The sequence below is a fragment of the Coturnix japonica genome, chromosome 5 (assembly GCF_001577835.2).
Source record: "Coturnix japonica isolate 7356 chromosome 5, Coturnix japonica 2.1, whole genome shotgun sequence".
In the NCBI taxonomy this organism is placed as follows: domain Eukaryota; kingdom Metazoa; phylum Chordata; class Aves; order Galliformes; family Phasianidae; genus Coturnix; species Coturnix japonica.
This window is the reverse complement of record NC_029520.1, coordinates 3,746,552-3,759,232: the sequence shown is the minus strand read 5'-3', so window position 1 is coordinate 3,759,232 and position 12,681 is coordinate 3,746,552. Positions and strand designations below refer to the sequence as shown.

Sequence of the window (12,681 nt, the reverse complement as noted above, 5' to 3'; positions counted from 1 at the left end):
ACTTGCAGTTTTTTGAAGGAACACTTCAACCTTGCACCACCAGGATATTGACCCTTTTAATGAGTTGTATTGATTTTCATAGTTGTTTTGGGTGAGAATTTTTTCATCTGAGACATAATTATGAGTAAGAGCAGGGGGTTGGCCACAAGTGACAAAAAGCTTTCAATCCAGATGGAGAGACAAAGTTCAGGTGTCTGAGTCTTAGGACTGGAGTTCCACCAGGGTATGGAAGAGGCCATAAGGAACGCTCAGCAACACAGTGCATAAGGATTGATTCCTCATAGTCTTTTCCTGTTTGCTATGTAAAAATACTTAAATACTTCACAGCTGGCCTATTGAGGAGACTAGTTTTACAACTTGAAGAGAGAGTCCTTGAAATAGCAGCGATGTGGAAACACATAGTGCTTTCATCACCTGACTACAGAGCCAGTTTTTTCCCTTGGTTCAGTGAGCACATATGTGAGGCATAGCAGATCAGAGCGGCTGCAGGTTACTGCTGCCAAAGTTCACACCGACAGCAAACTGCTAAATTGAGAATGGGTATGTGAATCTGTGTCTCTCCTAAGTGGAGTTCTTAAATGCTGGTCCCAGAGTGTGCTCAACTAGAATGTCTTTCAGCTTTTGCAAGGTAAATAAGGTTTTCCATCTCAACCCAGTGCACATCACAGTGGAAATATAAAGGAATTTGGCAAAACAAGATACTTATTCTTAGCAGTACTTGAACTTCCATTTTAAAAGTAACTGTGCTACAATCCCTTCTATGCTGACAGGGCATCCTGTGTAAAAGATGTGATTGTCAAAATGGAGCTCTGCCAGGTCTGGTTTTGTTCAGCTTCCTGGCTTCTATGGGCATCGGTGCATGCAGCTGGGAGATCTGTGGCTGAATTTGGCTGTTCCTCTTTTGGAAGTGAGACAAAAATGGTGTTACACTGGACCACCCCAGCATTTCAGCTTCCCTGGATTCACCTGACGTGAATCCCTAGTTGATTCTCTAAGCCTGTGTTCTATCTCATTTGAGCTATTGGCACAGCACAGTGCAGGCTGAAGACCTGAGTCTCGTGTTTAATCTCTTCCAAATAACTTGTGCTTGTGAAGTCTGAGGCCGATTTTGGGGGTATGACAAGCTGCTAAGGTTAAGTATGTTTTTACAGAGCATTTCACATATTGTTTTGAAAAAGGAGCTGTATGTCTGTATCTCCATTACACAGTTAGGAAACAGACTACAGTGAAGTGATTTGAGAGAGGTTACTTTGCAAAGAAACTTGCATCTCCTAAATTGCAGTGGGCTGCTTTATCCATGTTACCATGTTTCATTTTATCTCACTTGATTTTATGAGTCTGTGAAAGCATCTCTTTTCCTTGCACGACCTCCCAGTGACTTCTACTCATCTGGAAAGTCAGCTCCTTGATTGTTCATTAGGTTGACTTGAAAACATCTCTTTCAGTAAAGAACATTTCTCATAAAGTGAGAGCTCTTAAGATATGGATCAAAAGAGCTACCACGTATCAAAAGCTATTTTTTCCTGTCAAAATTTCTTACCTGACTGAAACAATGGTTATGCTTTTGCCAAATAACTAATGTTCATATGGAGATAGTTTGATGACAGAAACATGAAAGATGCATAAAAGCATCTACATTAAAGCATTGCCCAACAAATGCTGCTTTTATCTTTGTTGAAGTTTGTGTTTAGTCATCTCTGAGATGAGCGTGTTGGCATTGTAATGCTGCTGCTTGGGTCAGTCTTGGCTTAGGCAAAGGGAGCAGCAGCTCAAGGGCTGCTCTGGTTACAGGTTAGTGCAGGCTATTACTGGCCCCTGCCCATGTGGAATGGATATGGTACAGCCTGCTTGGCATCCCCATCATCTTTGTTATTATTCTGTCTTAAGGCTGTGGTAGCATGTTTCTACTTCCTAATCCTTGGAACTGAGTCCCAAAAGTAGTATTTCTTCATTTTCATTTATCTAAGTTTTTGTAAAATTTACCCTTTTTTCTGTGCTCATTTCATGCTTGCAGATGCAACCTATGTTTAGACTATAAATGAACTCTGATTTCATTGAAAAGCAAGGTATGTTTTCTAGCTACTGCCTGAATGTAATGGGAAAAAAGCTGCACCAGGTAGTGTGTCTGAGCTGTTAAGAATAGCCTGTACCACAGTGAATTTACTATAGATTTTTGTCTAACTTGACTAAATTGTACATCAAGATAAGCCAAAAGTCCTGTTTCCTTAAAAATAAAATCTTCTTGTTGTACCCAGAATCCTAATACAACATTTCAAAAGCTGTTAAAGAAGCCGTATAGGCTGAACCCAACGCATGACATTTGTCAAGCAAGGCACAACGCGGCTCACAGCTTTTGTACCCAATGCTGTGGGAAGTCTCCTTGCCCAGTGTGCTGGTGTGAAGCCCTGCACTGCAGCTGCTCAGCTGCTCGCAGCAGAGCAGCAGTCACCTGGCATGCTCTGAGCCTTTGCATGCCAAGGTGAGAAAAGCGAATTCAGTCTTCAAAATAATTCTTCCTTTCTGATGAGGGTTGTTGGATAGAGTTGGCAGCATTAAGAAGCTGGGATCTTTGAAGGGATTTCATAAAGCAATATTATTCAAAAAGATTTTGCTCTTTCCCTGCTGGATCTTAGTGTTTGCTAAGAGCTTTTCATAAATGAAATGAGAGGAAATTTCTTCATCAAAATAGCTTCTTTTTGAAGCTATAGGCAGAAGAAAATGAGACTTAGAGCCATGAGAATAATGATAGCTTTCCATGCCTAATAGAATTTCTCTGTTAGGGATTATAATAGTAAGATATTATCTGGGAAAAGCTGTGTTGTCTGTCAAAAATACTAGTAATGTAGTCTGATAATCAAAGTAGCTGAAAACAGGTCATCCAAATTTTTTCATATAAGTGCTGATGTTCCAGTTAAGGTGCAAAACTCATGGAAACAAAACTTAAAAGTTTAGTCCTTCATTTGTGAACGTTGAGTCTGCTCTTTGTGACTGCTTAGATGGCCATTTCTCAGTTCAAAATAACCCAAGTTCGTGTATCTTGAGTTTCTTCTGTAGCATTTCCTTGATTGGCCATTTTCAGTTGACATGCTAATACCTTCAGCGTAAGGCTTAGGATTCTACATGTTACAACATGAAGATGACTGGGAATCGTTCAAACCCAACACTTCATATCTGATAATTGCTTATCTCTGTCAATATAGACGTTCTTTTTTTCATACATATTGAATTAAGTGAAGAAGGAATTGTTATCAAACTTTATATAGTTGTCAGACTTTCTGTGGGCAGTCTCCGAGGCAGGTAATGCTGCTTAGTGTAGAAGTTTGCATTCGTTTCATGATGTTTCATGTTCTTGACACAGTTAACTGATTTCTTCCTCCTCCTCTATGAATTGCACCTTGGAATATACCCTAGGGTCTGCAGTAGGTGTGATATAGCTCGTAGGTTTGTTTAGAAAGAAGAACAATATGGAATATAGTATGACAAAGACAAGGTCTGCGATAGTGAATAATTATGAAACAGCTTAATAAGATTCTCAGACAGGATTCTTTTACTATTCTGTCTATCCTTTTGATCATCCAGCATAGATCTAGCATCAGACTTCCTTGTAAAATTGTATATATATATATATATATACAATATATATACTCTATATTTTGTTGCTCCAGTAGAGCACAGATGTTTCAGTGGGTGGAAAGTGATGATGTGTCCATAAAACAAGGAATGGTGTTGAAGATCTTGGCCAGTGGTTTAAATAGTGGACGCAAGCCAGTGGAGGATTTATGTAACTTCATCTCCTTTGTGCTCAGTATTAATTCCTTTCTTTGTGTTGTATGTAACTTTTTTTGCAAGTTGTATGTAACTTGTTTTGCAAGCATTTTGAGTTTTTCTTTTAATACGCATGTGTATTTTTTACAGTGAATTTAACTATAGAAAGTATTACTACTGGGATTAGCTTATTTGACTAACTGTTTGTGGGAATGAGAAACAAATAGCAAGGTCTGTCACCCAGCAAGAAATGTTCTAATTCTGAGAAAAGAAAGCCACTCGTCTGTTTAACAGCTAAGTATTCATCCAGTCCTGCTTTTCAGGAACACCCAGTGCTCCTCAAATGCTTCAATGTTTGGAATATGAAAAGAATGCAAGGTTGAACTTAGAGCTGGCAAATTCTCCCTCTTAATATCTTTACTTCCACGTTTGTAGATTTACACAAGTTCAGCCAAATTCTACTCTCTGTGACAGTCATTTGAATCCAGGTTAACTCCAAGACTCCAATCAGGATTTATATTGGTTTCTCCGAGGGAATAAACTGTTCAAATAAGATTAAAGTCATTAATAAAAGTTCCCAACAACGAGAAAACACTCAGCAAATAGAATGTGAAGACTTAGTATTATTGCATTCATGGATTGAAAAGAATTTGTCACTTAGATACCCCTCGTTTGATGCTGTGGATTCTTATGCCAAGTGTTCATTTTAGTTTTTAGGTTTTTTACTGGTCCGTTTCTGAAAATGTGAGGCTTCCCATTACACATAACCTAGAGTTTAGCAAGCTATCATTTTGCAAATGCTACATTTAATCTGAGTGGTTTTTCCTGCCAATTTTTCCCCTCATGCCTATGTGGTCTGACTTGATTCCAGAAGAAAAATCAGGATTGTATTATTTTCAAAGAGTACGTATCTTTTTTGTTTTTTTTCCCCATGAAGTCTGCCAGGATAGCTTTGCATTCCCGCGTTATGTGAGAGCAATAAAATCATCCACTACTGTAAAATATTGTATCATTTGGAATCCTGTTGTATAAGTGGTGAACACTTTCTGCATTGCACCTCAGAACTCACAGAAAATCAAACCTCCATAGACATGGAAAAATGCGTGTGTTTAAGAAATACTTTTGAGATGGGTTAATCTTTATCCTATGTTCCTAGAAAATGGGGAATTTTTCTGTGTTTTCAAAAATATGTTAAAACATTATTTTTTTTTAAACCTCACAGATCAACTCACATTTGAGTTTTTCTATCTAATGTAGGAGCTTTTTACTGTATTCTGACAACTTCAGAAGCTTAATTAAGGAAGCTTCGGTCTGTTTGTTTTTGTTGGTTTTTTTGTTGGTTTTGTTTTGTTTTGTTTTGGGGTTGGTTTTTTTGTTTTTTGTTTTTTTTTTCATTTTTTATTTTCTCCTCTAACTCTTTTTTCCACGACTTTATTGTTTCCTGTTCAGGTTTATCCCAACAGACACTTATTACATAAGTATTCTTGCTTTAATAGTTACTGATGCAGGAAATCGTGATGTAGCCTTTAGGTATAACTACTTCCTCTTCTTCCTGGACTGTGTTTTAAGATGCAGTCAGAAATTTTGTTTTGTTTTATTTTGTTCATCTGTATTCCCTGAAAAAAGAAATAATTGGTGGGCTAGAGAAATACAAAATACATCTGTATTTTTGATTTTGTTTGTTGCTGCTAGAAATGTGTATGGATGTACTCCAAACTAATGACTAAAATTCAGCCATGTATCTTGAGTTTGCTTTTTTTGCAGTGGCCAGAAATTCTACATGTAACAGCTATTCACAGTTGCTCACGGCTTCTCCCTTATGCATTAGCTATGAGATTTTTTTAAACTGCATTTGTTGTTGGTTGGTTGGTTGGTTTTCACTTTTCCTTGTGATTCCATTCAGTGTTGTGCATAAAAAGTAAGGTTGACTCTCCTGTAGTCAAGAATTTACCTTACACTTCAATGTATCATAAATGGGTCTGCTGTGATGACTGCTGGAAGAACTATGTCTAGGGGTATAAAATCAGCTGAATCCTCATTAGCTGAAAATAGCAACTCTATGCTTTGAGAACACAGATCAATTTCAGTTGAGCTTCTGCAGAAACACTGACCATTGAGAAACATGAAGTGTTTTTCAGGCAAGAGTTACACTTTAGCTGTAAAAGTAACATAAGTGAAAGGCTCATTAAATGACTTCTATCTCGTCAGTTGTATTTACTGATATCTATAAGGACTTACTGTGGTTTAAAATCATGTGATCTTGATTCCACAGAATTTTTAATTTTCACTGTGAGATACGAATAAGTCACTTACTGTGACAATGACTTAATGAGATAACCTTTCTAAGAAATAACTGAACAGTACTATTTCTCTGTTTTACTGTTGCAGGTGTAAGGCAGGCAGTGTAAATACTGTTGATGACCAAGGCAGAACTGTAAGTTAGGGATTTTCTAGTACTTGAGTTACAAGCATTGAACTACTTAAGTAGAAACAGAAAATGATGTAGTGCTAGTTTAAGCGTATACTAAGTCCCATGCTTCCCAGTACTTCACATTGATTACAATCCTAGTGCAGCTTCACATGCTGTGTTTACAGAGATTCTCTGAAGCATGAAAAAAGTTGGAGAATATTAATGGCTTTACATTTAAAACTCATTAACCATTATCCTATTGATTTGGCTAAATAGAGTTTAGATTAACTCCTTGGGTCAGCGTCTCTCTCTTTTGTCATGGAAAGCCAGAATTATATTTGGCTCTGCTATAAAAGTTTGGGAATTCTGACTGTGTGATTGAGTGAAATGATACGGATGCCTGCCTGCTGAAGCAAATCTGATCAGACTATATATATTGTCTTTTTTTTCATTATGTAAATGAGTATTTTGTGTCAAAATATCTATATTTACAGCAGTAAGGTTATTTTTTCAATGTTATTTGGCAAAAGTGTGTGTTATTAGTTCAAGAATTCTGGAAAAGCTCCTTTAAAGATGAGGTTTATAATTCATTGCCTGAATCTTGACCCAGTGTTGTGGGAATTTTTGCTTCACCAATGGCGGTGGGCCACAGAGTAATTGTGAAGAGCATTTTTGCAATATCACACCACATTGCCTGTGTCCGGATAAAACTTAGCAGCTTCTGATGAATTTTGAGATCTGATGAACAGAAGGCTTAAAGTACAGTCCAGGAAGAACATATGTAGTGAGAAAGCTATTTTGTCACAGACACCTTTGAGTAAAATCCTTGGAATAAGACCAGTTCCATTACAGCCTCTCTGGTTTTCTGTTAACTTACAGCACTTAAATCTTTCTGTTGAAGAGCAATCAATTGTAAAAGTAAAAACGTGTGCAGGTTGGATTAAGTAGCGATCTCTGAATTATAGATCGATATGTTTCGCATATTATCTGTGCTGTTCTGGATAGTTTTTATACCTGGAAGCGATACTGCTTGAACAAAGGTTAGTTTAAAATGAAAATAAACAAACTGAAAACCCTTCTTTTTCCTTTCTGTTCCATCTGTCCTAACCAGTTGCTACAATATTGCTACTAATAAAAGAAAAGCTGGAAAGGATTCATCTTTAAATATTTTCAGTTCATTAACATTTACATGGAACTCCAGCAGTGAGGATCTACATATAAGGTTAGCTGCAGCCTTGCTCGGAAAGGATCGCCATCTTTTCACTTAAAGCTGAAAAATTCACCTGTAGCCAATTTTTCTTTCTTCATTGTAGTGAGTTATGTGCATGTTTTGAATCAATTTACAGAAGAGCGCTATGCAGAGCGTTCTAAATAATTTCACTGAAAGAAAACAGGAGCTGACAGAATGTGTGTGTATTTCAGAGACAGTGGCTCTGTAAGTCTTATATATTTTTTTTCTTTGTAATTCCTTAGATCATAGATGAAGAAGAGACACAGTTCATGAGCAATTGTCCAGTTGCGGTTACTGAGAGCACACCTAGAAGGAGGACACGCATCCAGGTGTTCTGGACAGCTCCTCCTACCGGTACGGGCTGTGTCATTCTCAAGTAAGTGTTTTTATATGTATTAAACTTAGCATTCCAGTAATATTCAGTTAATCTGAGATTTATTAGGTGAAGAACTGCTGGAGCTCTTTGGTGCTTTCTTCTCACTTAGTGCACTTAAAGCTATTTCCACAGTTAACTCTTAGCAACTGGAAGTCCATGCGTTCAGAAGTTATAATGTGTTTTTAGCTGCCATTAAATCAACCCATAGTGGATGCCTACCCTCACGGGGCTCCCTCCTCTTCTGAGAGGTGGAGGGTAGTGGGGAGGGACTATTTTCTCAGGCAAAAGGACATGGAGTGGTAAAGGGGACAATGTGCTGAGGGGCGAAGGACAGCGCAGAGAGCTCGTGGATGTCCCATCCCCAGGGACACTCAAGGTCAGGCTGAACTGGGCTGTGAGCAACAGATCTAGCTGTGCAGTCCCTGTTCGTTGCAGGGCAGTTGGACTAGATGGCCTTTAAGTGTCCCATCCAACTCAAATGATTGCCTGTGAACCCCAAGGTCTTTTTCCAAACTAGAAGATTCTATTTATTGTACCTAAGAATCTAAAACTACTGTAAAGATTGCTTTAAGATCAAGATTGCATCCTTCTGGTTGAGATGCAATCAATTCAGGTCTGTGTAGAAACCATAAGTCACGTACTTCAGCAAAGATTATTGGAGAAAGCTGCAAGGTGATTTGTTGTTGGCAGAGAAACATTATCTTGTCTCTTAAGATTTTGCTTGTTGTATTTAATAGGGCAGTTTGGTCAAATATGTGTAGACAATTGGGATTGCTTCGCTCAATCTGAATTTCTGTTTGGGATAAGTAAGCTTTTGCAATTGCTAACATGTGCCCTGCAGTAAACCAAAGAATTTCTGAGCCTCATCAATACTAGCTCTAGGCTTGTGAGAGGATGCTATCACAATAGTACTGCTGCTGGTAATTCAGGCCAGTTTAGGAACCAGAAAAGGTGTTGTTAAAATTGCAGCTGACCTCTGAGCAGGTCAGCAAGCAGTTCTGTGGTGCTTCCCTTGGCACAAATATATTAGGATCAGCTGGCCGCAGACCTGACACTGCCTGGAGATCGGGCTCAAACCTTCAGCAGTGCATGTCTACCTGATGATCAATAAAATAACTTGAAGATCACCTCTTTTAGCATTCACTGAAACGTCCCAAGAATGCACATACAGACTATATTAAGCTCTAGACATGTGCATGTCAGACAAGCCAGAATGAGAGGCATACTACTTGCTGGATGGCCGTGCTGCTTGTCTGTTGCGGTTTATAAACAAAACTTTACAGCTATTTATCAGTAGGGCTCTTTGTTTTTCCTCTAGCTGCATAACAAATATTGCTCGAGGCATTTCTTCAAGTAGCATAATAAGGTGATGTTTTATGCCTCCTTTCAAACAGACACGATTTAGACTTTAATCCTGTAATGACATGTAACAACTCAAGTTGGTGGATTTTTAATCATTACCATCCTAAATAGGACTGTCATCTAAAAAAACACACCACATCAACTAAAACACAGTGAGACAACCAACCAAGCCCCGTACTTATCTCAGTGAAGCTTAAACATCAGAGATTGTGGTTCTTTGGGGGCTTGTCAGCAAAGGCATACAGTAAAAGTACCACCAACTATTGAAATTATAATAAATGTTTCTTCTCTCTCTTCTCTGCTGGTCAAGTCTTGCAGGTTGTTCAATGCACTTTCATTTTTACATTCAGTTTTGTACTGTATTACAGAAAATACAAGCAGCACCCAATAAAGAAGCAGTCGGAGCTGCAGTCCTAATGTTGTATACACAGAAGAATTAAATGATCGTTGCCTTAAAGATTGTACAGATTAAATCAGCATCATACGATCTTCATCATCAGTGCCAATAAAATAATTGAAGTGCCAACTTAGGTGACCTGACTAGTTAAAGAAATGTCTTGTAAATTGGAATTAATAGAGGAAGGACACATTTTTTTTTACCTTTGTGAGCATCCACTTACAGTATATGCAGGTAGCTGAGATGCATAAGTACTGAAAAAAGTGAAAGAAAGTTGTTTGGGTGGTTCTCAATAAAAATATATGAAAAAATATAGGCTTGCTCTCAGTATATGGTTTGTTAACCTCAGAGGGGAAGGGAAGCAACTGCTCTACTCCTGAGGAGATTTCAGAGAAGGAATGAAGCAATCGTGATTGTTATTAGTTGCTGATGTCAGAAATTAATACCATAATGGGCTGCAATGCGTAGGAATCACTGACTGATGTGTTTTTGATACTAACATTTATATTTTTTCTTTTGGATGTAAAACTTTGACCACATCTGAATTAAAGTTTGTAGTTAACCTTCTTTATGGTCTCCTCCCACAGAATTCCATAGAAAAGCTGGATGTTTTCATAAATATCTGGTTTAGTCCTTGAAGACCATTTGATCATTTTTGCTAGAATTCCCAAAACAGCATGGGCATGTTTTGGAGCCTGTTCTGAATCATAAGGATATAATTCTCCCTTTTCACAATATTGTGATCTAGGGACTTCAATTTAATGTAGGCAGAAGTTAAGTGTTAATGATCCACCACAAAATTATTACTGTTTTGATGCCAAATGTTGTTTGTTAGGCTTATTATGTGTATGACTAAGTACAGTAGATTCCCAGAATTTTTTTTCTAGACGGGTACTGAGGTTTGGGAACATCCTTTTTCTTGGTTAGCAAGGAGAGGAAATGCTTGATATCCTGCATTTGGCTAGTAGTTATCTTTATGCTTTCTGGGCATGGTGCACTTGATCAGTTTGGTTCACAAGCATGAAATGAAACGGAATAGGAGTGATCTGTAGTTCCTGTGTTCAGTGAGAGATAAGTCTTTTCACATGAGCAAATCTGTGTATAATGCTGCCTTTCTGGGTGACTGCAAAATATAAAGATTAGGAGAGAGAATTAACATATACTTAAATTTGGTTTATCGTTACAAATTTGCTTTCTAAAACATGTTGTTCCAATGGCAGTACATAAGTCACACACACACAAAAAAGAGATGTGTTAAGATATGTTGTCACACAGTAATTGCTCAGTCAAGAACAGTTAATCTCATTATTTCATCCCCACTAAGTGATGGCCGTGAACTAGCCTAAATGCTCGCATCCTTGCAGCCTCTTTATTGAAACTGTCAGTTTATCAAGCATCCTTCTGGGATGCAATCACTGTACCTCTGTTTGTACAAAGATTCCAGCATAGGTTTGAACCTCGCTAAAATCACAGGGCAGAAGACTTTGCTTAGCAGTTAGGCAGTGCTCGGGAGAACCTCTTAAGCTTTCAGCTCTCTTTTCCCTTTCTTGATTAATGTTAGGAATGCTGTCAAAATCAAATCACATGAAGCGTTCCTGCTCTTAAAATGATTTCTCTAGATGGATGAAAGTCAGAAACGGCGTATCACTTTGGGGATGGCCTTGGACACTGCTTGTGATTTTAAGCACTGATTTTTTAGCATCACCAACTGGGACTGGAATGCATCATTGACTGTCCAATTGAGTAGTCAGCCTCATCATAGCACTGGGTACTTGAACAGAAATTATTGCTATGTGGAACAAAGTCATTATGGAAACATAAATCAACAGAGAACACTAGTATCTTTGTTAGCAATAGGGATTCTTTTGATTGCATCAGGATCTGTTGTAGCTTTAGAAGTTATGTATTTCTTGCTTCAGTGGTTCAAGACATCCATTTGGAACACCCTTAGCCTGTGCTGTACGCAGTCTACTATAAAACCTTTTTTTCCACACACGTAAGTTCTCATACTTAATTTATTCTTTCAGTAAAAGTAAAGCAGAGTTTTTAGATCTGATAACTGGTAAACAGAGGTTTTCATCTCCCAGATCAGTGCTTCTGTCCAGTTATAGCTTATTTTTTATCACGGCTTGATGCTGTAACTTTCCTCAGAGTAGTGTTTTCACACATTTCAAATTAAGAGAAGATGAATAATTTTCAGGCATCAGCTGTTTCAGTCTGCGACAAAAACAACTAATGGCAATTTATCCAGTTTATCACAGCAAATCTTAAATGAGGATTTCAGTGAGTAATATACGCTGCTGACAGAAAGGATGATAAATGTTTATTAAAAGTTTATCAGCTATGATGCCATCACCTTTTTCAAACCAACACCAGCCCCAGATTTCTAGGCACAACTCAAGAGAAAGTGCATCTGTCCAGTGGGCTCTTAAGTCCCTCAGTGAGTAAGTAAAGGTCGCTCCACATAATGAATGGACAGTGCAGAGCAAAATAGTTTTCTGCAAGTGCTTGTAGAATTCTGTGATATAAAGCAAGAGGGAAGAACATTTTGTAAATATTTTGTTACAAATTAAAATTTCATGGTACAGAGAATCTTGTTAATATCCATGTTGATTAAATCTGTCAGTTGCTGTAGGTCTCGTAAAGAGAGTACTGCTACATGGTAATTATCTTTCCTCCTGCAGCAATTGATGGCTTTCACTAAATCTGAGACCAGTGGTTAAAGTAATAAATATTGGCCATGTGCATATAAGTTATATTCCATTGCCATTTAGGAAAGAAGAAACATTTCTCTGATTGGCTAACATAATAATCAGCTTCTTGGGTAATGGATGTGATTTGTACGGTAAATTTAACAGAAATTCTTGCTTACTTACTGATACGATAAACTTTTTTCTGCCTAGGCAATCATCACATTAAAATCTGAAACCTGTAAATATTGCTTATTAACATTGCTACTTGTAAAATCCACTGTATTTGTCATAATCTCTTTGCTGTTCATTTCTGGAAGTGTTTTCTGAACCGTATCCAGAGGAACACTGTACATTTTGTGATGAAATATGATTTGGTATAGTTGGTTTTAGTTTGTTTTTCATTGTATGCAGTTTTCTTTGTTTTAAGTCATGCTGGTGGCATTTGGA

General features: G+C 37.7%; 1 protein-coding gene across 1 annotated transcript in view; it reads left to right on the top strand.

Moving 5' to 3' along the window:
* The window catches only part of SPON1 (spondin 1), a 163,565-nt gene that overhangs the window by 26,423 nt on the left and 124,461 nt on the right, over positions 1 to 12,681 (top strand). The window contains 1 exon segment of the mRNA XM_015863517.2: positions 7,649 to 7,782. Coding sequence (XP_015719003.2) covers positions 7,649 to 7,782 — 134 coding nt within the window.